At 34.6% G+C, this 25970-nt stretch overlaps 4 protein-coding genes across 4 annotated transcripts in view; 2 read left to right on the top strand and 2 right to left on the bottom strand.

Moving 5' to 3' along the window:
• The window catches only part of kdm4b (lysine (K)-specific demethylase 4B), an 814203-nt gene that overhangs the window by 333513 nt on the left and 454720 nt on the right, over nucleotides 1–25970 (top strand). The gene's annotated exons all lie outside the window — the stretch shown is intronic.
• LOC147838347 (class I histocompatibility antigen, F10 alpha chain-like) lies at nucleotides 3–10888 on the bottom strand. Its single transcript, XM_087303639.1, has 6 exons — nucleotides 10666–10888; nucleotides 9985–10248; nucleotides 3817–4095; nucleotides 1505–1792; nucleotides 1213–1338; nucleotides 3–180 (listed from the first exon to the last, which is right to left on the bottom strand). The coding sequence occupies exons 1-6, from the start codon at nucleotides 10709–10711 to the stop codon at nucleotides 122–124; spliced, it is 1062 nt and encodes a 353-aa protein (XP_087159765.1). The 5' UTR covers nucleotides 10712–10888; the 3' UTR covers nucleotides 3–121.
• On the top strand, nucleotides 10846–19337 carry LOC147838346 (major histocompatibility complex class I-related protein 1-like). The gene is made up of 7 exons (XM_087303675.1): nucleotides 10846–11029; nucleotides 11797–12057; nucleotides 14150–14428; nucleotides 15682–15975; nucleotides 18189–18262; nucleotides 18817–18932; nucleotides 19034–19337. The coding sequence occupies exons 1-6, from the start codon at nucleotides 10984–10986 to the stop codon at nucleotides 18871–18873; spliced, it is 1011 nt and encodes a 336-aa protein (XP_087159801.1). The 5' UTR covers nucleotides 10846–10983; the 3' UTR covers nucleotides 18874–18932; nucleotides 19034–19337.
• LOC147838345 (HLA class I histocompatibility antigen, alpha chain E-like) lies at nucleotides 22000–25968 on the bottom strand. Its single transcript, XM_087303673.1, has 5 exons — nucleotides 25835–25968; nucleotides 23721–23987; nucleotides 22943–23221; nucleotides 22377–22676; nucleotides 22000–22217 (listed from the first exon to the last, which is right to left on the bottom strand). Exons 1-5 carry the CDS (start codon nucleotides 25878–25880, stop codon nucleotides 22096–22098), a joined length of 1014 nt encoding a protein of 337 aa, XP_087159799.1. The 5' UTR covers nucleotides 25881–25968; the 3' UTR covers nucleotides 22000–22095.

The raw sequence follows: 25970 nt of genomic DNA, 5'->3' as shown, positions 1-25970 counted from the left end.
AAACATCTTAATAGGACACATAATGCAAAGAGTCAATTTAAATATCAAAATTATATGCCAAAGTATAGAGTTTGGCTAAGTCAAAGGGGACCAGGGCCTTATCATGCTAACCCTCACTCCATTATGACGCCCCTGGAGATATCAGTTTTGAATCTTCTTTATCACACAGCTTCTTGTTATCTGTGAAAAGAGATAAATATCCATTTAAGATCCTGTAATGCATGTTTACATTCAGTTAGTTGACAATTAGGCAATAAAAATCTTTTTTTCTTGACACCCACTTTTACGTCACTCACTTTATCAATTCTTTTACTGTTTAACTTTTTACTCATTTGTAACGTAAAAATGTCATACGCTGTGAGGAAACAAAAATGAATAAAAACAACTCTAAAGATTATAGAAATAGTACGAGAGCAATTCATCTTTATTTTTAAACACCTATCTTCATATAATGCTATTTAACTTAGGTGAAAATATAAACTATATTTTTGTTCTCTGTAATTGTCAGGATTGTTGGACATTTCCAATAAATAGGGTGTCACACCAAAAGACACCAAAACTTAACAATTTTATACTTGGTCCAGGTAAATAGGTGAAAAATTCTGAGCATGTCATAAGGTTCACAGGGGACTTCAGTCACATGATCTTAAATGGGGTCCTTCAACTAATAAAAAGTTTCAGTGGAATTGCCTGATTTAAAATGAGCATATAGTCACAATAAAGGACGTGGTTTTTAGTGACAAAATGTAGGTTCTAAAATTTCTTAAAAAGAAAGTTCCTTTCTTTAGAGAAATGCATAGATAAAAGATTGCCGTTTACTAAAACAGACACTAGAAAAAATTATGCCAGTGGTGTTTATTAATGATTTTCTTTTCACTTAATAAGAGATGTGATTAAATGAATTATGCCTGAGACAGTCACACCATAGGACAGACTGGAGATTTGGCCTAAAAATGTAATAAAGGTAATAACACAACAGTTTTTTTGACAAGAGGTCCATGGAGGACAAATAAATGTTTAACCCTTTACTGCATTTCAAATACTAACAATACTAATTATATTTGTTTTTGTTTTGTTATGTGTGACAGTAAAAGTGCAACGTTACATACAAACACACAGAGAGAGAGAGAGAGAGAATACCATGGTGGAATTGATAAAACAATGGTTTTACATGATGGAAATGATATCTTGTTACTATTAAGAAGTACTTACTTAGTCTTTTCTTCCGTATGCAAAATAAAATCAGTGCAATGACAAAAATGGCTATAATTAAAATCAAATATGGGACGTAGCTGATGTATTCATCATATGGTGAGGTTGCTGCTGCAGATTCTAGAACTGACAAGAAACATGTACGCAATTAATAATATGATAGATAAAATCTAACTAAACAAACCAGAAAACAATAACAGAGGACAAATAACAAATCTATCATCAGTTCCAGTGTTCGGCCACAGAAACCAATAAATATTGACCACTATGATAGCTAAAATACTATAGTTACTCTTGTACTCCTCTTTAGCCTGGACCTTCTGGATGGTCTTCTCCATGTGCTCTACCACACAAGAGTACTGGTTCTTTTTCCAGTCGTCTGGAGAGACTCTGAGAGTCACAGTCCTCTGGAAGGTCCCGTCATCATTGGGTAGATTATCTCCAGACTCTATTAATGCAGGATCGTTTATATCTTGTCCATTCTTCCTCCACTGAATGACTGTAATGTTGGAGTAAAAACCTGTCACGTGACATTTGATATCTGAATCTGGACTCCTCTGCAGCAGAGACACATTAGGCTCTAAAATTAAACACAGAACAGAATGAAACCCATGAATTTTGATCATTTTAACCCCTCTACTGTTGACTTGCATAAAATCACCCAGCTAGATCAGGGATCTGCACATGCTAGAAAGAAAATCAAGTTTTTGATTTAAGCCTAGTTAACACAACATGATTTAAAACATTGGCAGATCTCTGCCGTTCAGACTACATAACTTTCAGTTTGTCTTTAAATCACTGTGACATTCACACTACGCAACACTACATAAATGATCAACCAGGGGGCGTCACACACTACATGATCTAACAGCAACTCACCCAACAGCTCTCTCTGGAGCTCAACAGGAATGTCTGTGATTGGCCAGAATCTTCAATGCACTTGTTTAACCCTACGTTTACTGGGACACAAGAGCATATTAAAGCCTGATCTATCAGCTGAACCAAATATATGAGTGATCGGTCCTCTGACAGATCAGCTGATTGACGATGCTTTCAAACACTTTTCAGTAAGATTTCAAACGCTGTGTGTCAGTGATGTTATCAGCACGCATCAGCCAATAGTGTTCCGCTCTTTTTGAAGACTCCACCCTCAACATTTAATTGGCTGTGGTTTGGGGGTGGGGCAGAGGTGTTGGGTGAAAGAGTTGCTGTCATATCAAGAGTGAGACACCCTCTTGTGGATCATTTATGTAGTGTCGCATAGTGTGAGCACCACAGAGATTTAGGGCTCTATTTTGACGGTCCAAGTGCAGAGCGCAAAACGCAGGGCGCAAACGCTTTCAGGGCGTGTCAGAATGCGTTTTAGCAAATTTAAGGACGTGAAAATCCGCTTTGCGCCATGGCACATGGTATAAAAGGGTTGAGTTTATTTTCTTAATGAGTTATAGGTGTTTTTTTGAGAATAAACCAATTAGAGTCTCATCTCCCATTCCCTTTAAGAGCCAGCTGCGTCGCGCCATAAGCACATTCGCTATTTACAGGATGCAAAGTAAGTCTAAGGGAAAAAAAATAGCATTTCACAAGCAAACAGTTAACAGCTTTTTAACAGAAAACTGTTAAACAGAGCATCCACTGCGTGAGAAGATAATGGATCACTTTCACATTCGCTCTTGGATAGGGAAACCTTTACGCACAGACATCAGTTAGTCTATAAATAAATACTTTTGTTTGTTAAGCGCAAATATTCGTTTCAAAACTATTTCTGAATTCAGTTCTAATTTCCAGCAAACTAATAAATGAACAATAATAACAAAGTGTGCTCAAAAACCTGAGTTATATCCTAAAACACATGCTGTGCCCCATATGGTCTAAAACCTGACAGGTGGGCAAATCTAAGCTTGTTTTTAATTAAACAAATATAAATGTGGATATAATAAATAATACTGCTAATAATAATAACATTATACAAAAGCAAATTGTTATGAATGAACTGAAAAAGCCTCCCGAGATGAAGAAGACATAAAAGCAGTGGTTTTTCATAGTTATGTTGGCTAGAAAATAATATGTTTTGTAATATTTTAATTCTTTATATTTATATTCTATATCTATTCTTATTATATCCTATATATATCCTTAATATTTACATTTTTTCATATGTAAAGATATTTGCCTATTGCTCTCTTGTGTGTATTAAGCAGTGTGTAAGCGAGGTGCAACTCTGCGCCGGAGTTTAGACCGGGTTTGTTTTGGTCTAATGAAAAATCTATTATAGATTCTCAAAATAGCAACGCGCCAGCGGTCCGCCTCAGAACGCCTTCCTTTTTAGACCAGAACGCCTATGGGCGCACAAATGAGCGCTAATGCATTTGCTATTTAAACAGCGTAGCGCAACGCCTCAAAACAACTCTTGCACCAAGCTGAAACTACCAAAAGCCTTGCGCCACACTGTGCCGGGTGTATGATAGGGCCCATCAAGACAAAATCAAGTCACATCGATCTGCCGATATTTAAAATCATGTAGTGTGAACGAGACTTAACTTGCAAATTCTGGTCAAAATCCTGTAGTTTGAACTAGAAATTTGTTAACTAACTTTGAAACAATACCTGTTTTCCCAAAGGCAGCAATAGTGTGAAATAAAAACTCCTTCAGCCAATAAACACACCCGGATTTGTGGTACAGTGAAAGTGTTTCATTCTGTTCCTTGTTCTTGTTCCACTTCTCCGCTATGGATTTTGCCTGTGATATGGATGCAGTATATATGTTGTTAATCACATCTAGTGTGATAAAATCCTCTCCATCATAGGCATAACGATGAAACGGTTGTGAGAAACCAGTCTTATTTTCCCAACTACAGCCAAACATCCCCTGATATGTATGAACACCTGAAAGTGAGAGAAGTGTGTTATTAGATTTTTAGTGTTCAGAGTAATCTTTCAACTGTCCTCATCAGTTAATTTTAATGGTACTGTACATGCATGTTCTCCGGGGTAGTTTGTATTTGTCATAATTCCCAGCAAGTGTTTTTTATTTTTATGTTTAATAACATAAAAATAATGACATCTTATAGACATCTAAACATACTATAGATGTCTTGGCTAAAATAAGGCTAAATGTGTGTTGTATGTTAAAATCTAATAGATGCCTAACAGTAGTCCAAAATAAGTCAGATAGACAGGAATGTATGACAACACATGTGCAAAACATTGCTGACTAGTCTAGATTTGCATCAGATTTTCACTGACAGCCCAAATTTAGCCTTGTTTATATGTCTATTAAACACAAAATTGATCTGATGAAAGGTGCGTTAAAGTTTTTTCTACACAATATTTTGATGAGATTTTTTTAACTTTAAAAAAAAAAAAAAAGAGAGAGAGAGAGAGAGAGGAACGACTACAAATTCCCAGCCTGTTCATTGCAGACTCAAGTGCTTATATGAAATCATTGGCTCTAAATTATCTTCTGTCATGAAACCTTTCCCCCAAATTGGATTTTATTTATTTATTTTTCAAAACCCACTTTTGGAAATGTCAATCGATCAATCTGTACGGTAGTCAGCTTTTGAAATGGATCAAAAAAGTTTTTCAAAGTAGTCCAAAGACAAGGACAGGTGTTGTTGATTGGATTTAGGGCAACTTTAATGAAAGCTTTTGATCCACTTCAAATGTTGACTACTGGCCAACGATTAATTGCATCTGATCATATTCTTATACACAAAATTTAACAATGAATTCAAAAGTAGTGTACTGCCCACTCACAGGTTCTTGTTTATGAATACATGTATAACACTTTAAACAACTAAAGTGTTTTTGATAGCATATGTTGGAAATCTTAACATAAAAAATGACGTACAAACTACATAAATGGAGAGGTTAACTCCTCTCAAAGCAATGTTATAATAATAATAATAATAATAATTCCTTAAATTTATATATAGCGCTTTCTAGGCACTCAAAATGCTCTACACATTGAGGGAAATCTCCTCATCCACCACCAGCGTGCAACATCCACCTGGATGATGTGACGGCAGCCATATTGCGCCAGACAACCACACAACAGCTGATTGGTGGAAAGCAGACAGAGTGATGAAGCCAATTATAATATGGGGAGGGTTAGTTTAACGTCTCATCCTTAAGACAGCGCTCACTGAGCAGTATAGTGTCCCCTTCACAATACTGTGGCGTTAGGACCCACACTATGGAACAAAATCAATGCCTAAAGTCTTGAATTAAAAAGCTTGTTGAATATCACAAACTGAAAAAAATAATACACCGTATTAACAAGTTCTTGCATTTTAATGACTTGAATTCCAGGGTTTGTATTTTTAGGTCCTGAAATTTAACATATCTGTTTGTTTAAGCTTTGAATATTTCAACGAAAAATATTTCAAACACGTTTTCATACTTAAAAATTCAATAATTCATATTCAATTTTCAGATTTCACTTACAAAATATTCAATACCCTTTAAAAATACGATGTATAATATTCAAAAGGTCATTTTCAGTTCATTTTATTTCAGTTCAAATATTCGCTTCCATAAATTCAGTGGATCAAATTCGACTATTAAAATTCAACATTACATCCGGGAACTGCAGGAAAAGCAATAGATTGCAGATTGAAGATCGCCAGCTGCTCTAGCTTTCACCAGCAGGTGGAGATGGAATGTAAGATTTTTAACCCAGTAAACAGGCGAGAAAAAGGCTAATAAAGGCACAAAAGTAGCATTTAATATTAATATCAATGCCTTGGACATTATAAATGATAAAAAGTATGAGTAAAATGAGTAAATGAGGTTTTAGTCATCTATATTTGCCCTTATGTAACGGAAGCCAGCTGGTGATCGCGTAAATCTCAGTTCTCGGATCCAGTGACAGACGTTGTTCTGCAATCTTATCGGAGCTTATGCCGGCTCGCTCCCTGCTCGGACCGGTGCAGTTACTTGCACATAAACCGCCTTTTGATGAATATGATGTTACACATTGTCTATCATTATTGACTCACTCATGCCTGTCTTCCTCTTCTTTTTTCTAATTATTGGGGTTCTGCCACGGTTAAACGTTTGCAAAATGTCTTAGTTTGTCCAGAATATTGTTTTATTGTTATGTAGCCTATAGGCGAGAAAAATGTATTAACGCAAATGTGGCAATGTCGCAGCCAATTATAAGTAATAAAATGAGTCGCCTGTGGTTTGATAATAGGCAGTTATAACTGACTTTAATTTGTTTTCAGTATTAAATGAGAAAACCATTATTTATAACTTTTCAGCAACCGTTTGTATTTTATGATTAGCAATGTTGATCTTTTTTGCAGCTATTATAAACTTATTTAAACTGGTTTAAATTTAATATAGTTGTCACTTCAGCTAGTTTCATAAGATTAATGTTTAGAATGCGTGGTTTGACATGCGTGGTTGAGGGGTTCCTGCAAATCAGCTCTGTTCATCATCATGGGATTATTACCGAGCTGTAATCGCCATCTACTGGAGTGTATTTGCTCATTTATTCTATTAACTCTTTTCTGCAAGTGTGTTTTATGATTTCACAAAGTCAAACAATTATGTTTTTATTTTATATTTTGAGATGATCATATTAAAATAAACAATTGCTAGGGTAGCTAATAGTTTCTTTTTTCTTGTTTAAAAAAATCATTGGTCTATAAAATCATAATTTTGGCTTGACAAAGTTATTGGTTTAGGATTCTGGATGCATTTTTGCTAAATGAGTGTTGGATACTCTCATACTAGTTAAATCAATTATATTATCAGAAATGACAGATATAAGAAATCCATTAATATTCATCACTCTTTTTACAATTATACAAGCAATTTCGCGCCGACGTCAGCTCCACTTTCGGAAAGGTAAACAGCGAGGTGTTATTCATATAATCCCAAGCATGACATGTCATGATAATAATCGAAACACTCTTGTAGGCTATTCTTATGCTTGGCCAAATGTCATGACTTTCACTTTTATTTTACATTATTATGCACAAGCCCAGATATCATCTGAAACTTCGGAAGAATTCCTATCATATTGGCAGCCATCCAGCATCTCTTAACCAGATGCGGCGCTGGCTCTGACCGCCCACCGGAGCTCGCGGGCCACTCGTTCGTCTTTGTCGTGAGCAAGCCGCACCGCACATGCATAAAAACGTCAATCATTTCATTCATTCATCAATTCATTCATTTTCCTTCTGCTTCGTCTCTATTTTAGTGGAAAATAAATATTCTGGACAAACTAAAGACATTTTGCAAACGTAACCGTGGCAGAACCACAAAAAATAGGAAAAAAGAAGAGAAAGACGATAGCAAAGTGATAGCTACAAAGGATAAATAGAAATATTAATTTAGAATCACAGATGACTTATTTAAGCGCAATAGCCCAAATACATGTCATAAAATATTAATATTAACAATCATAATTTAAATAATGAAATTATATAACCTATCCCAATCCTGACATAGCTGCGTTTAAACAATAACTGAAGACGCTCCTTTAATGCATTCGCATGTTATGTTAAATTATTTTAAATTAGACGCCCCCATCCATAACCAACCTTAAATCATACCTGAACACTGTTTAACAGTTCCAAGTAAACTGTTTTGTGTGACATTCTCATAAAATCTCTCTGCTTTTGAATATCTTTGTTCGTAATTGTTCTTAGCCCTGTCAATGTTTATCTATTTTGTATTATTATAATATTTCCTTTCCTGTTTCTCTTACGTTTATATTCTTTAGCTGTCAATATACTTTGCGTCTATGGAAGAAAGAGTCAATAATGATAGACAATGTGTAACATCATATTCATCAAAAGACGGTTTATGTGCAAGTAACTGCACCGGTCCGAGCAGGGAGCGAGCCGGCATAAGCTCCGATAAGATTGCAGAACAACGTCTGTCACTGGATCCGAGAACTGAGATTTACGCGATCACCAGCTGGCTTCCGTTACATAAGGGCAAATATAGATGACTAAAACCTCATTTACTCATTTTACTCATACTTTTTATCATTTATAATGTCCAAGGCATTGATATTAATATTAAATGCTACTTTTGTGCCTTTATTAGCCTTTTTCTCGCCTGTTTACTGGGTTAAAAATCTTACATTCCATCTCCACCTGCTGGTGAAAGCTAGAGCAGCTGGCGATCTTCAATCTGCAATGTATTGCTTTTCCTGCAGTTCCCGGATGTAATGTTGAATTTTAATAGTCGAATTTGATCCACTGAATTTATGGAAGCGAATATTTGAACTGAAATAAAATGAACTGAAAATGACCTTTGGAATATTATACATCGTATTTTTAAAGGGTATTGAATATTTTGTAAGTGAAATCTGAAAATTGAATATGAATTATTTAATTTTTAAGTATGAAAACGTGTTTGAAATATTTTTCGTTGAAATATTCAAAGCTTAAACAAACAGATATGTTAAATTTCAGGACCTAAAAATACAAACCCTGGAATTCAAGTCATTAAAATGCAAGAACTTGTTAATACGGTGTATTATTTTTTTCAGTTTGTGATATTCAACAAGCTTTTTAATTCAAGACTTTAGGCATTGATTTTGTTCCATACCACACAGACCTCAGGTTGAGCGCCCTCTGTAGCCTCAATAACACCCCTTCCGCCAGCAACCTTCCCATGTAGTCTCCCATCCAGTTACTGACTGGGCACATCCCTGCTTAACTTCAGTATGCCAAGGATGATATACTAAAGCCATATTAGTAAAAAAACATTTTTAAACAGAAGCAACTTTGTTTTTTTTGGGAAAGATTGTTAGTGGTCTTGATTAGAAGACCACAATCCGGTATGAGCCTTAGTGAAATATTCTTTGATCATTATATTAATAATCTGTTTAATGAATGGTTTCTCTCTCTCTCTCTCTCTCTCTCTCTCTCTCTCTCTCTCTCTATATATATATATATATATATATTTCTGTTTAACGGAGAGCAGATTTTTTTAACACATTTCTAATTATAATAGTTTTAATAACTCATCTCTAATAACTGATTTATTTTATCTTTGTCATGATGACAGTAAATAATATTTTAATAGATATTTTTCAAGACACTTCTATACAGCTTAAAGTGACATTTAAAGGCTTAACTAGGTTAATTAGGTTAACTAGGCAGGTTATGGTAATTAGGCAAGTTATTGTATAACGATGGTTTGTTCTGTAGACTGTCGAAACTATTAGCATTCAATTATTAGCAGGAAAATATTAGCATTCAATGTACAAGGTAAACAGCACCCTGCTGAAAAATTCAGCTTAAACCAGCCTAGGCTGGTTGGCTGGTTTTAGAGGGGTTTTGGCCACTTCCAGGCAGGTTTCCAGCCATTTCCAGCCTGGTTTTAGCTGGACAGGCTGGGAGATGACAAGCTAAAACCAGCTTGACCAGCCTAGCCAGGCTGGGAGCCCAGCCAAAACCAGCTCTGTCCAGCCTAAACCAGGATGGTCAAGCTTGTTTAAGATGGTTTTAGCTGATCACTTTCCAGCCTGACCAGCTAAGACCAGGCTGGAAATGGCTGGAAACCAGCCTGGAACTGGCCAAAACCCCTCTAAAACCAGCCTGGTCGACCAGCTAAAACCAGCCAACCAGCCTAGGCTGGTTTAAGCTAGATTTTTCAGCAGGGCAGCTGATCAGAACAACACTCTGAACTTGTTCAATTTATGACGTTAGCGGTCTGAGGGAAATATGAAAAAAAAAAAATTTACAATTAACAATTAAACATGTCTGACAAAAGTTAGCTCTAAAATATTGAGGATTAACTCACCATTCGACTGATGCATTTGCTGCATTAGGTCATGAATAGTGTTGATGTAGATCTGCTGCACATTTTCTCTAATCAAAGTGTTTTCTCCCAGCAGGCCTTTAGATTCAATCCTCTTCATCCAGTCCTGTTTAGGAAACAGTTTCTTTTCCGTTTTGTTCCAATAGCTAATCTGTTGTCCATCCAGTGTAGCTGCAGCAACAAACTCATTCCCTGGAAACTTCAGGCCACTTAATGCTACATATGTAGCCACAAATGTGTGTAACTCTGAAAAATACAGATCACACAAACACAACATAAATAAATCGAGAAAGCACTAATATCATTTACAGTATTTTATCACAAACACATTTTCGAAAATCCTTTACATTTCAAATCATGCTTTTGTTGTAATGTAATTTCGTTCTACATTACATCTACTGTGATTTTTTGAAAGAAAAGTAAAGGAAACTGAACTGAACTGAATGAACAGCGCAAACAAACACACCTCAATTCACTTTATGACATGCAGAACTTAACAAAATGGAAAGACCTAAAACTGAAACTCACTTCATTTTTGTTAAAAATATATGACTTATATGAATTGTCCTGTGACACTTTCTATCTGTTCAAAACACGGAAGAAGCCAAAAGCAATGCTGACAGAGAATACAGCGGTCAAATAACATTACAAAAGCATTCTCACCCGAGTAAACAAAAGGGAAGTGGATGAAGAAAAAGATGAACTTCATTATCAACAAAAATCCATAATTTTGAGGGTATTTCTTCAAGAGCAGTCACCGAAAGGAACTATAAATCTCGCTGTTTTAACTACACCTAAACAGGAAAAACCTGTTTCTGAACAAAGTAACATCAACCTGCACTTCCGTGTTGAGACCATCAATGTGCTTTGCTTTGGTTTTTCCGGTTGATTTGGATATGGAAAAAACGAAAGAGATTTCCTTTACTTTTTAGCAACTGCTCTTCAAGTATTGAGTGTTAAATTGGTGGATTTTCATACATAATGAAGATCATCATCGTCCTTATCGGCATACATCTTGTTTACTCGGGTAAGATTCATCTTACAACTTTATTAGTTCTGTTAGCATGGCTTTTTTCATGTGTTGAATGCGGGATATTTTTAATACGATTGGTTACGTTTTGTCCTGTGTAGCAGACTCAGTACACTCTCAAACATATTGTACTGGTGTGGTTCTTTTTCAAAATATACATGATTGTAGCAAAGAGTCTTAATACTTAATGATGCTTACTAGTACCTAAAATGTACAAATGTGTCCAGGATATTCTTGCACTTGGCCATATTTATCTTAAAATCTAGTTAATAATATTTGACTAGATGGTTAAGACACTTCTATACAACTTTAAGTGACATTTAAAGGCTTAATTGCTGTAGGTTAACTAGGCAGGTTAGTGTTATTAGGCAAAATATTGTGTAACTATGGTTTAGTCTGACTATCGAAAAAAAATTAGCTTAAGGGGCTAAAAAGTTTGACCAAAAAATTTTTAATTATTATTTTTTTAATTAAAAACTGCTTTTATTTTGGCCGAAAAAAGAGACTTTCTCTAGAAAAAATATATATTATCGGACATATTGTGAAAATTTCCTTGCTCTGTTAAACATCATTTGGGAAATATTTAAAACAGAAAAAAATTCAAAGAGAGGCTAATAATTCTGACTTCTACTATATATGTATATATATATATATATATATATATATATATATATATATATATATATATATATATATATATATATATATAATATCTCGATAGTTGTATTTTGTGTTTGAAAGCTCTACATCTTTGTGTTTTTTAGAGTATCACAGTTTGATCACGACATACACTGGAATCAGAGGATTGACAGAAACTCCTGAGTTTATAGCTGTAACTACATTGGACAAACAACAGATTGATTATTACGACAGCGACACAAATGAACTGATTCCCAAACAGGACTGGATGAAGAAATACACATCTGGAGAAATGTGGAAAGAAGATAGTAAGATCAGACAAGAGGTGCATCAGATCTACAGGAGAAATATTCATGATTTAATGGAACGATTCAATCAGACAAGAGGTGAAAATTAAACTTTATGGCGTTTGCCTCACTTATATAGTGTATTTGTCACACTTTAATGTCAAACTAATTTAAATATTAATCAAAGCTAACACAAGTATGTTGATATAAGTGATGTTTTGTAAACAAATTTTGGGAGGAGCACGCGCAGATGTTCCAGCATTAAATACGTCATTGACAATCATTCTCCAATTATTATCCAATCAGTTTTTCACCAAACCCTAAATACCAAAAGCTGTCCTACCTGGAGTATCTCACGACTCTAGCATCCCTTCACCACCCCAACACCTCACCTCTTAAGCTGGAATTATACTCGCGCCGCATCGCGCACCTCCGCTGACTGTGCGCGCACCTCGCGAAACGGCCAAGGCTTTTATACTCGCCGTGTTCGCCGTTGTGATATTCTTTAAAACGACAGGGGGCGGTCAAAAGAAACCCACCGTAAAGTCAGACGGATAAACAGAGAAGTAGAAAGTTTCCGGAACTACGTCATATCATAATATAGTTAAATATTTTTAAACTATTGATTTTGTATTGTTTTTATGCATTATTTTAATGATTATAAACATTTTTATAACAATTTAAGATCTTTTTTTATCAAATCACTTGCTTTTGTTCATATCTCGGCCAGTTTTACCTTTTGAAGTATATTATAATATCAATCACAAGAGAACATGAGTTGCTCTACAAATATATTTTTATTATGGCAAGAATAGAAGCAAAAAAAGAAAAGAATTTTTTAGAAAAAGGCATTACATTACCGGGGGGAGTGTTCTGGGGCTGGGCTAGATACTTGAATCCCAACTTCTCTCTATTCCCTGATGAGGGGAATAGCACAAGTTGGGGTGTCTTCCCCGAGCTCAGAGCCCTCTCCCCGGACAGCACGTCAAATACGCTTTATTCTTAAACATCTGTAAGTGTGAACTCGTGAAATATATGTATGTGTGTTTTAGGGATGTAACGGTATTGTAAATACATATACATATATACCGCAATATAAATTTTTTTCGATATTACCGTAGTCGCATGACTCGGTAAAACTATAGGTCTTCTGAGAAAATTTGCTCAGGCGAATGAAGCGAACGGGAGGTAGCGAAAACTACAATTTCCATCAGCCCAGGCTTGGCCATAATCCCTTGCGGTCTGTTGTCGCTACAGATCCAGTAATGCGGAAATGGAGTGTGCTGCTAGAAGCGGGGATGAAAAAGAGCTGGGTGTTGTCGCCGCGCGCGTACTGAATAGTGGTGTTGTCGCACGAGTTCTTATCAGCTGTGTTGTCGCGCGCGTACTGTAAAGCGGGACGGAGGGTATGTCGCGTCGCGGGGGCACTTTTGATCATTTTGGAAGGGAACTTTCTATCCAAGACTAAAAAGGGCATGGGCACTGCACAGGTTGAGCCCTATGTGTGCACGTGCCTGCAAGTTGGGGAATACGACTAATCAGTCATGGGGACTGCAGAAACACAGCACACTGTTCAGATTGATGCAGACATGAGATCTCTATCTCACTCATGGTTTGTCCTCTCAAGTGGGGGAAAGACAATGCACAACGTTACTCACTGCTGTCAACCTGGGCCAAGTCATATCTCTCTTGTCCCAGAAACCTCAGTCCCAAATGAGAGGGGTTTTTTCTGTTGCAGGGGACATTGTAAATACCCAGAGATACCAGCTTTTACCAGATTATATTTATATGATAATTTTCCTTTAAACCCATCTCTATCTAAGTGAGTGAGTGATTACATGTTGAATGTGATGAGTTTTCAACAATACTAAATTGAAACTTAATTTTTTTACAGGGTTTAATATTTTTTTGTTATTAAAATTGAAGTTCCTGTTTCAAAGCTTACAGATAGATGGCTAATTTGTATGTCATTGACACTTTTGGCACTTTTTTGGAGTATTTTCATAAGTTTTGTTTTTTCCTGTAAATGATTCAATAAATACCGTACCGTGACATTCATACCGAGGTATTACCGTACCGTGAAATTCTGATACCGTTACATCCCTAGTGTGTGTGTGTGTGTGTACAATTTTATTAAAATTGTCAAATAAAATAGTCTTTAAAAGAATTTTCGCTCTCTTCTGTCCTTCAGGCGTTCATGTTTATCAGAGGATGTATGGCTGTGAGTGGGATGATCAGACTGGAGAATCACATGGTATAGATCAGTATGGTTATGATGGAGAGGATTATGTTATGCTGGACATAATGGAGATCAGATACATCACACCTGTCCCACAGGGAGAAATCACAGTGCAGAAGTGGAACAATAACAGAGCACAGCTTCAACATCTACAAAAATACTACAAATATGAGTGTGTTAAGTGGTTAAAACAGTTCCTGGCGTCAAGGAAAGCTCCTTTAGAGACCAAAGGTACTTCGTCTTTAAGAAATTCAATGGGCCCTATCATACACCTGGCGCAATGGGGCGCAAGGCGCGGCGCAATAGTCTTTTGCTACTTTCAGCTCGGCACATTTTGAGGCGTTGAGCCACACTGTTTAAATAGTGAATGCATTTGCACTCATATGTCCACCCATAGGCGTTCTGGTCTAAAAAAGCATTGGTGCGTTGCTATTTTGAAAAACTGTTAATAGTCTGTTCTTTAGACCAGAATAAAGTCGGTCTATTGTCTGGCGCAAAGTGCACCTGGCTTACACACTACACACAAGATGTAGAGCAATACGCAAATATCTTTACATATGAAAAATATATAATATATTAAGGATATATATAATAAGGATATATATAGGATATAAATATAAAGGAATAAAATATTACAACACAGATTAATTTCTAGCTTACATAAAGATTTAAAAACCACTGCCTTACTTTCTTCATCTCGGGAGGCTTTTTCAGTTCATTCAATTTGCTTTTGTATAATGTTATTATTATTAGCACTATTATTTATTATATCCATATTTATAATTGTTTTATTAAAAACAAGCTTAGATTTGCCCACCTGCCAGGTTTTAGACCATATGGGGCACAGCATGTGTTTTAGGATATAACTCAGGTTTTTGAGCACACTTTGTTATTATTGTTTATTTATTCGTTTGCTGGAAATTAGAACTGAATTTAGAAATAGTTTTGAAACAAATCTTTGCGCTTAACAAACGAAAGTAATTATTTATAGGCTAATTGATGTCCGTGTGGTAAGGTTTCCCTATCCACGAGAGAAAAAGCGAACTTACTTTATGTCATGTTAATAGCAAATGCGCTTATGACGCGATGCAGCTGACTCTTAAAGGGAATGGGCGATGAGACTCTGATTGGTTTATTCTCAAAACACACCTACAACTCATTAAGAAAATGAACTCAACCCTTTTAGACCATGCACCACGGCACAAAGCAGATTTTCCCATCCTTAAATTAGCAAAAATGCCTTCTGACATGCCCTGAAAGCAATTTGCGCTTTGCGCTCTGCGCATGAACTGTCAAAATAGAGCCCTATGTGTTAAACTAAGACATTTTTATATTTAACATATTTAAAACGGGTCTGTATTATTACTTTTTTTTTTTTTTTTTGAGGAATTACTTTATTGAAACCATCTTGGAGCAGTATTTGTTAAATGTTTAGAAATTTTAAAACATTTTTCTAATGTTTGTCACTTTTCTCTCTATTTTAGCTCCTAAAGTGTTTCTGTTGCAGAGGAGTCCATCCTCTCCCGTGGAGTGTTTTGCTACAGGTTTTTACCCATCAGCAGTGACTGTTACTTGGTTAAAAGGTGGGCAGGAACACAATAAGTATGCAGATCTTGGAGAAACACTACCAAATGAGGACGGGACCTTCCAGAGCAAAAGTCTTCTGAAAGTCAGCGCAGACAACTGGAAGAACGTTCATGATTACTTTTGTGAAGTGGAGCACATGGGAATTACCACCCAGAAGACCATAATTGAGAAGAAAATCAAGAGAAACAATGGTAAGTTGTTCATAATGCATTTACAGTTGAAGTCACAATGACACCCTCCTGTGAATTTTTTCTTTCTTTTTTAAATATTTCCCAAATTATGTTTAACAGAGCAAGGAATTTTTCACAGTATTTCCTATAATATTGTTTCTTCTGGTGAAAGTCTTAGTTGTTTTATTTCAGCTACAATAAAAGCAGTTTTAATATTATTATTATTAGTATTATTAATAATAATAATAATAATAATAATAATAATAATAATAATAATAATAATAATAATAAAACATTTTAGGTGAATATTATTAGCCCCTTTAAGCAATATTTTTCTTCAATAGTCTACAAAATAAACCACTGTTATAGCTTAGTTAACCTAGTTAAGCCTTTAAATGTCACTGTAAGCTGTATAGAAGTGTCTTAAAAAATATCTAGTCAAATATTATTTACTGTCATTATGGCAAAGATAAAATAAATCAGTTATTAGAAACGAGTTATTAAACTATTATAATTAATGTGTATTATGAATAAATGTGTTGGAAAAACTTAAAGTATGCATAATATACAATATATACAGCTATAATGCTCAATACTTTTAAATCAATCAATAAATCAATAAATAGAAAATATTGGTTTTAAATCCACACACAATCCACAATTCATTAATTTTTACCTTTCACTCAGGCAAATCCAAATCTGTCTGTCTTCTGCATGACATGATGAAAAAATTAATTACACAAGGCCTAGAGGACTCTTCTGTCTCACAGGAACCGTGAATAGAAACAGAGCTTGTCAAACTGAATAAAAAGGAAACAACATTGTAAAATGCCGTGTTTTTATTTACATGCTTTATTTTTCATATGATTTTATGGTAACACTTTATAATAACTACACATAATGAATCATTCATTAAGCAATAGCAAATAGTGAATTCATTATCCGTTAATCATTAACTCTACATTAATAAGCGTAAGTAAGCAGTTTATAACTGCAGCTACAAATTCTCTATTCTTGACTTATAAGCACATTATAAATGTGCTTAATAAGTGTACTTTCATCAATTGTGACTGATTAATTTTTCTTTACTAAATTTAGTATTGTAGTATTTACAATTTATTTGTATTTAAGAGTAGTTGGTGTTTTTTAAAGATAATTCAGAATGAGTTAGTAAATGATTAATAAACAATTCAATCCAACATTTATACATCTTATTATTCAGGCATATAGTAATACTTACTTTGTATGTTAATAAATGCTTTATTAACTCCACTTCATGCAGTTTTGTGACCTAATCTCGTGAGGGCTGTTTATGCTTTGTAAATGCCTTATGAATGACAATTAAAGGCTTAGCATCAAATGAACAATGAAGGTTTGCAATCCTATCTAAAATAAAATTACTGTAAAGTTTAAACATTGCCGAATAACAGGAGTGTAAATATAACATAACATTGGATGACCAACAACAATATAATAATTAATTTAGCAATATATTATGATACAATATTTTAATGTTATTTAGCAAAGTTTAAACTGTACAGTAATTTTATTTTAGTTTAGATTGCAAAGATTTATTTTTCATTTGATACAGTTTCATTTGTGTTCCTTTAAATGAATAGTCATTTATTTATTTTTTTCCTGTTTAAATATAACTGAGCCTTTAATTTTTAAAGCATAAATAGTCCTCACTTTAGATTAGATCACAAAACTGGATGAAGTTGAGTTAATAAAGCATTTGCTAACATACATAGTAACCATTAATATATGCCCGAATAATCAGACATATACATGTTAATTTGAATAGTTTATTAATCATTCACTAACTCATTTTGAATAGTCTTAAAATAGCACCAACTATTTTTAAATAACTGGTTTGTAAATGATGCAATACTTAATTCAGTAATGAAAAAAATAATCAATTACAAAGCATGAAAATACAATTAATAAGCACATTATAAATGTGCCTATAAGTCAAGAAAACAGCATTAGCAGATTTAATATCTATTAGAGTTAATGCTTAACAGATATGAATTAACTTTCTAATTTGCTAATGCTTAATAAATGATTCATAGTATGTGGTGATTATAAAGTGGTACCAATTTTATATATTTGTTTGTTTTTATTGCTAACAGTAATTATGGACTTAAAATGTATGTATAGTATCTAATGTTTATGTCATCACTTTTTTAAGCTTAAATGGCTGTTTATTCTGTTTATTGTATGTATTTTTTTAGATCCTACAAATGAATATTTAACAGTGATGGTAATCTCACTCCTGGTTATTGGTTTATTAGTCAAGAAGATGCTAGTAAGTATGCTTACCTATTTTTAATCTCTCTTTCTACTAGGGATGTCACTTTTCACAATTTACCAAGATTGAGCCTAATTTAAAATAACAACTAATCAATTAAACATAGGCCTTAACAATACGGTTAAGGTCTTGTATTTATAGAAAAAATATTCTTGAACTACTTTATGTTCCTGCTTCATATTTTTCCTCCCATGAACTGCATGTTTTGCACATACTGTAAGCCATATGCTTAATAAGAATAATCACCAGTGTTAAACCCATTAGAATGAATGGAATTTAATTATAACTCGTTGCTCAAAACAGTCAATATACTGTACATACTTACTGCTGGTAAAACAACATAAAAACTACTGATATGTTTTAAAGTTCATAAATGAGCCATGAAGCAAATACTAAAAATATATTACAAGTGTGCATGTGTTATGATGGTTGAATTTTCAAAAGCTGTATTTACATGAGCTGTATTTTTGTTTATTTATTTATAAATATTTTTTCTTTTCTTTTTTTTTACAGAAATTTTAGTTTGTATAATTCCACATAAAACGATTTAGAATCCAGATCCGTCAGTCTTTCAGCGTGTGAGGAGCGTCATCAACACTGATTTGTAAAAAAGAGATGTAATGGGCACCTTACATTACTGCATGTGTGCTTGGTTTTCCCTGTTCCTGTTACACACACACAAACACACACACACACACACACACACACACACACACACACACACACATACACACACACACACACACACACATATATATATATATATAGTTTTTTTTGAAAAAGTAAAGTATATAACTAAAACATTTCATTGTTTTCAAGTTTTAAAAAAGTATTGTAAATATGTAATGTAAATGTAATAAATATGTAATGTATATGTAATAAAAAATGTAAAAACACTGAAACTTTAATGTCTAATTTAATTTTATATATTTTCCCCCACATAATTAGTAGTTTACATGTTGCACTCGCAACATAATGCATAATTACAAATGTAAATAAATGTATATATATTTGCAGAGTGCTCATAGTTTTGTGTGAAGTTGTGTTTTTGCCTTTTAATCCAGAACCTTTTGGAATCAATAAAAAATTAAGAATCAATAAAAGATTGATTTGCATGTGGTTTTTGTCATTTTGAATGCTATTGTTGTTATTTGTCACATGCAGACTATTGTGTGTGGTGGTTATGGCTGGTTTTAAAGCACTGCTTCATGAAGCTTGGAAACCTTTATGAATCTTTTGTTTAGAATTAGTAGCTTTTGAGCGTGTATCAAGGTCTCGTGATTTCAGTAAACGAGGTTTCGTTATGTCATTACCGTTTCGTGACATTTCAAAAATGGTTCTGGATCTGAGGGGAGGTCAGTCCGGCCTCTCTCCAATCCTTGTGTCTCTGTGCTGGTTGTGGAAATTAGATCATAAGCTAACTGTGTTTACACTGGTTATACTCTCGATTCAACGCATAAGTGCCTGTAGCCTAGTAGTCATCAAAGCACTATAGTTGTCACGGCGACCCAAGTTCGATTTGCAATTTCAGTGTTTTTTACTAGTACTTCATCCCTCTGCTTTGCTGTCTCCAAACTTTACTGTCCTACCCCAATAAAAGTGAAACCCCCTATTAAATCAATTATATACATTTGAAGTTAGCAATATGTTTGGAAAATGTCCATTCTAATGGATGAGCTTTTGTTGCATTTACACAGTTCTGACCACCAGGTGTCCTGAACACATGTTTAGAAACAGTGAATCATTTTATGACGCAATTGGTTTAATTGTTTGAACGCTCCGATAAGCTTTGTCCCATTGCTATGCAGTGGTAATAATAGCAATAATAATATATAGCTGTATTTGAAACACATTACATTTATTGTTTTTTATTATTTATCTGTCAAATTGCTAGGAGATAACACACTTTTATCGCAGAATATTTTAAGTTTGTAATGTACAATACATTGTTCATGTGTTGCTTATTTTAAAGGAATAGTTGGATGGTAATAATAATGATGGTAATGATTATACAACAACATTAATCTCTTTCTTTCTCTATTGAATAAATACTATTAAGTTGATTTTGTATTAAATATGTTATTTCTGTACTGCTTAGATATTCTATTGAGTCATGTAACCATAGTGTTTAAACAAACTCCAGACACACCTGAACTGTTACCCTGATGAAGGCAGCTGTTTGCTGAAATGCATCTGTGCAGTTTTAATAGTCTAAAAGGTGATGATAATAGTTAAAAATGGCAGTTTGTTCATGTTTTAGGTTGCTGAAATAATCATTTGCTCCTTTGTAATTTCAGGCTTCTCTATTTTTTCACGCTTCACTCTCACAATTGTCTGTTTCTGAAAGGATTGGAGAGCCACTTCAAAAGTCATGCGCACATTATTATCATCAGCTAAGAAGGTCGTTAATATAGACACGCACACGAGTGATCGGGAGCTCTCTGGAGAAAGTGAAACCGCTCGCACTTTTAGACAGCCTTGTAAAACAAAAATAGGACACGGGAGATTTTGTTTTTCTTTGCCTTGTGGCTGTTCATTAAGACAACATTTTTTATCCAAATAAAATGTTACGTTTTTATTCATTCTGAATTCTCCTAAAATCTTTTTATATCCAGTAGATTAAGTGGAGTCTAATGCTACCTTTAAGATTCGACATGATTAGACTTTTGATTTAAAGACACATTTTCCTGTACGGAGCTTTTTACCATGACAGCATGGAGATCTTTAATCATAATTGCTGAAATTATGTTGTCTGGAAGTGGCTAAATCAAGTACTTTTTAGGATGAGTGAGCAGTTGGCAAACAGACTATTTAAGTATTAGCTAACCCTATATTCTCTGATTAACTTCAGTGTCGACATACTTTCTGTGAGAAAACACGCATACCTGGGGGCGTGAAACTCTGAGCGCCGCTTGGCCCCTAATAAACGTATAACTGAAGAGTAAGGGAACAGATATGAATCAAAACTCTAAATTAAGTCATAAATGATGAATGTGTTTCGTTACGACAATTAGAAATACAGTCTAAATTTTACGATCACTTAAAATTGGAGTCAGATTAAATTCGGAGCTAAAAAACGATAATAAATAAAATTCTCATAAGTAACAAAATTATTTTCAGAAGCACTAGAAAAGGCTAACATGCATTTAACCTTCGACCATGCTGTTAGTTTTGTCATTGGGCTAATAGATGGACTTCTATACAGTTACTTATTTCCTCTTGTAATTAAGTTGGCAAGTTGAAATTTTTGCCACTAGATGCGTACAAGCCACTTTGTTCAAAGCATTATAGAGATGTACCTTTTATACATAAGTCAACACAATATTTTTCTTTATTTTATTTAAACACAAGTTGTTATGCTTGTTCTGCTTACTGAAGTGAAGTTACCTGAACTGTCCATTGTAATTGTGCAAACATATTTTGTTGATGCCAAATTTGATACTTTTATTGTAAATTGGTCGAGTAAAAATAAAATAAATGATTAGTTTATCGTTTTCTTGCAGACACACAACAAACCCCTTTAAAAAAAAAAAAAAGAAAGAAAGTAGGCAACATGATTTGAGTGCATTGTCTGCTCTTCAGACACCCCTGCTTTATTCACATATCTACAGTATGTACAGTATAGTTACAGGCACTTGCTTATTTTTTTAGCAATAGTGTGTTGTTAGTCTCATTATTTGTGTTTTTTGAAGGTGATTTACACTTCCTGTCGTCTGTTAGGAAAAATAAAATGAGCTTTAGTTAAAGTTTGCATTCACATATTTCACAAATTGTACACCACCAACGGAATTGAATTGATGATCATGAATCATGGATATCATAAGAAGTCATTAGTACTTACAGACTTTCCATATAATCCATATGCAAAATAAAGTCAGTGCACCGACAGCAAAAATGGCTAGACCAAAAGCCCAACTATTTTCAGAATTTGATGGCGAGTCTGCTGCAGATTCTAGAACAGATAAAGAAACACATAGACTATTAATAGTATGACAGAAAACACCTACCCAAAAATGATAACAAATAGTAAAATCCATCCTAATTTTAAAAGTTTTACCGCTAAAACAAGTGAAACATATTGGTGAAAATATTAAGCAGTATCTTTACTTACTGCTGATACTCTTGATGTTTTTCTCAATCAGGATCTTCAGGATGGTCTGTCCCTGGTGCTCCACAACACACGTGTACTGGTGGTTCTCCCATTTATGTGCAAGAATAGCTTTCCTCTGGAAGGTCCCATCTTCATTTGGCAGAGTTTCTCCAAGATTCACGTCCTCTTCATTATTTTCTTTGATTGTGTGTTTCTTTTCGTCTTCTGTCCAAATAACAGTAATCTCTGATGGGTAAAAGCCTGTGGCAAGACACACAACTGGAGAGGAGGAATTCCTCTGCAACAGAAACACTTCAGGAGCTGAAGGGAGAGATAAATGACAGAAAAATGTTTCAGAATTCATAAATGGTTATGTTTATTCATACAAGAAGTACAATGTAAATGCAAAATAATTAAATACAAATGTATATAATCTAAAATATAATACAATCAATTATTAAAATATATTTTATAATAAAACAAAATGTAGTAAAATTACAGTAAAATGTAACAAAATAAAATAAAAAAATCAATCCAAAATGAAGCAAATAACACTTATTGAACACGCTGAACTTCTCAAAAAGTACCTCTGCTCTCTAAACTGTGTTTCCTTGAAGTCCAGAACTTTTTTAACCAGTCAGTACACTCAGAATCGAAATAATGTTGTTCAAGTTCAAGCTGTGCCCTATTATTGTTCCACTTTTGCACTGTGACCTCTCCCTGAGGTACAGGTGTGAAGTATCTGCCCTCCTTCACATCTAGAAAGATATAATCCTCTCCATCATAACCATACTGATCAAACCCATCTGAATCTAGAGTCTGATCATCCCACTCACAGCCATACATCCTCTGATAAGCGTGAACACCTGAAGGAGAGGGGAAAAAAAAGCAAAGGTAAAATTGCATGTTCACACATACAAGGGCATTTTTATAAATGGACTTTTCCCTGCTTTTGTTTAAAACAAATATCTGTCCACTCGAAAACCTAAAAATGCACTGTGATGCATGTTAAGGGCACAGCGAACCGACAGGCAGCGATAATGACACTTTTGCTGAATTCACACTAAATGGGGAATTAAGTATTTTCACGAGTGAATTGCATACAAGATCATGCAAATGTAAAAACAGAGGTGGATTACAGTCCCCCGGGCGAACGACACCGAATACGCGATACGTTTGCCTCATTTGTGTCTTTTTGCCTCATTTGTGTCTTCCGCATTTGGTATGAAACTGCCATGTCGGCCAATCAGAAAGGAGAAAACAGTGCGCACTCTTGTCATGAGACAAAATAAATACCCACGTTTGTGTGGACAGCTCCTTAATCTTTTAACATTTAAAAATGCATTGAAAAGTGCTTTAACTCACCACTGATCTGATTGAATCTCTGCATTAAAATATGAACATTGTTCCTGTAGATCTGATGCACATGTCGTCTAATCTCAGTGTCAACTTTCCATTTGTCTTCAGATGAATATTCCTTCATCCAGTCCTGTTTAGGAATTAGCTTCCCAATATTACTGTCATAATAATCAATCTGTTCCCCATCTAGTGTAGTAACAGCAATAAACTCAGGGGTTCCTGTTGTCCTGTTTCCTCCTATTCCAGTGTATGTAGTCATTAATTTGTGTAACTCTGAAAACAACAACAGACATTTAAAGCTCTCAAACACAGTTAAACACTAGCTGTTTCCATCCAAAGATGCAAATTAGACTTTTGCACAAAACTAAAATATTGCATAAATCATTTGCAAATAAAGCAGCGTTTCCAATCTGATGAGTCACTTCCTGATAAACTGATGGCAAATATCAGACAGAGACATGTAGTTTAGTGCAATTTTAGAAATCACTTTGGCCTTTTTTCTTCTCTAATAAATGAGTTGCACCTCAGAAGACAGACAAAACACAATGAACGCTGTCACCGACTCGGTCCCAGTCATTCCCCTCACTGGCCAGCAGAGGTCATCATCACCATACTTTTGACATTACGTTATTCACATAGACTGATTGACTCACACACCTGCAGCACATCTCCTGATTACCAAGCTCACACATATAAGCAGCACACACACTCACTTCAGTGCGAAGTCTTGTTCTGCCACAGCAAACACTACTGAGCGGTCCTTAACCTTGCCTGCTTTCACCGGTGCGTACCTGGACTGTATACCGAACTTGCCTTGCCTTGCCTTGCCTTGCCTGCCCTGAACCCCAGCCTGAATACCGACTTTGATCTATGCCGCCAGCCTCTGACCCATTCCTGCTTACTCATCCTGTGTTTGCTTGCCACCATCCTTCGACTTGATACAACTATGTTTTATGTGAGTTTGCACACAAGTAACATCTGTGTGCTTATTAAACTCGGTTTAACAAATATACTGCAAATGGATCCCTCTGTGTCAGACCCTTCGCTACAACGCAATCCAGTTGCTTTTGGAGGTGTGAGGCGCTCTTTGGGAGCGCAGACTGATGCTCAAGACAGTTCTGGAGAAAATAATAATTGTACTGAACCACTGTGATGACGGACTGGTGACTGAGGGGTTTTAGAAATGAGCAAAACAACATATATTATCCTCTCTATAGAATAAGTCCATTATGCACATCATTTTTTAAATTGTATGTGCATCTTGGTGTTTCTATTAAGTGAATATGCAGAATTTCAAAATAGGATAGAAACATAGCTAGTGTCATATAGCAATTAACTATAACTATAAAACACAGCAATCCACTTGAATATTAAAAAAACTTTTAAGACACTAATCCCATGCAGTGAAAACCCTTGTGGCTTTTGTTTCTACAGTGCTGTACATAAAAGTGTACACCCCTTTTGAAAATGTAAATTTTTGTCCATTTCTCAGTAAATATCGACAATATATTTTGGTGCATTTAAACAAAACAGTTTATCCATTAAAATAAAAGTTTGACATCTTTAGAAATAGAAAGATAATTAATTTAAATTTAAACCAGTTACAACGCATAATATAATATTTCAACAACATTTTCCTCTTGATTTTTTTTTCCCTGATTATTAGATAATTAAATATTTTCATCCAACATATTAATTTATGTGTGCTAATTTTTGGACTGTTTATTTGTTTTTGTTTTGTTTGATTCGTTCCAGTTTTGTCTTTGGTACTAACTAGTTAATGTATACGCACCAACATATTATTGTAAAGCATCCTGTAAAAATGTCAATTTAAAAGAGAAATCTGTGAGGTGTGTAGTCATTTATGCTGAGCACAGTACATTCATGCTGTTTTGGAAACCAACACCAGTACCGAAACATTTTAAACTGTACATTTATTTCTGGCTTTTACTTTAGCAAATGTACTAAATCTCTCTCTCTCACACGCACACACACACACTGATAAGCTAAAATAAAATAAAAAATGTTCTTTGATTTTGTCCTTTAAGATACGGAAGTAGCCAAAATTTTTCCAGGCAGAATTCATGCTTGCATTATGAAATCAATCCAATCAATCTCACCTGAGTAAACAAAAGGCATGTAGATGAAGAAAATGATGAGCTTCATTATAAACAGAAATTCATAATTTTGACAAAATCCAGTGTAGCGTTTCTCAGAAAGGCGTAGATCTTTGTCAACAGTCCCAACACGGAAGTC

This window comes from Danio rerio, chromosome 22, assembly GCF_052040795.2.
Source record: "Danio rerio strain M-AB ecotype USA chromosome 22, GRCz13ab, whole genome shotgun sequence".
In the NCBI taxonomy this organism is placed as follows: Eukaryota; Metazoa; Chordata; class Actinopteri; order Cypriniformes; family Danionidae; genus Danio; species Danio rerio.
This window is presented reverse-complemented; position numbering and strand designations above follow the sequence as displayed.

Bases quoted from the DNA above. Each gene is read 5' to 3' on its own strand.
- LOC147838347 (XM_087303639.1), bottom strand. From the start codon at position 10,711: ATGAAGTTCATCTTTTTCTTCATCCACTTCCCTTTTGTTTACTCGG. The intron at 1,793-3,816 runs GTATTGTTTCAA...GTTTAATTTTAG, and splicing joins TGCTGCCTTTGGGAAAACAG to AGCCTAATGTGTCTCTGCTG. The intron at 181-1,212 runs GTAAGTACTTCT...CTCTTTTCACAG, and splicing joins CATACGGAAGAAAAGACTAA to ATAACAAGAAGCTGTGTGAT.
- LOC147838346 (XM_087303675.1), top strand. From the start codon at position 10,984: ATGAAGATCATCATCGTCCTTATCGGCATACATCTTGTTTACTCGG. The intron at 11,030-11,796 runs GTAAGATTCATC...TGTGTTTTTTAG, and splicing joins CATACATCTTGTTTACTCGG to AGTATCACAGTTTGATCACG. The intron at 15,976-18,188 runs GTAAGTTGTTCA...GTATTTTTTTAG, and splicing joins GAAAATCAAGAGAAACAATG to ATCCTACAAATGAATATTTA.
- LOC147838345 (XM_087303673.1), bottom strand. From the start codon at position 25,880: ATGAAGCTCATCATTTTCTTCATCTACATGCCTTTTGTTTACTCAG. The intron at 23,988-25,834 runs GTGAGATTGATT...TGTTGTTTTCAG, and splicing joins CATGCCTTTTGTTTACTCAG to AGTTACACAAATTAATGACT. The intron at 22,218-22,376 runs GTAAGTAAAGAT...TATCTGTTCTAG, and splicing joins AAACATCAAGAGTATCAGCA to AATCTGCAGCAGACTCGCCA.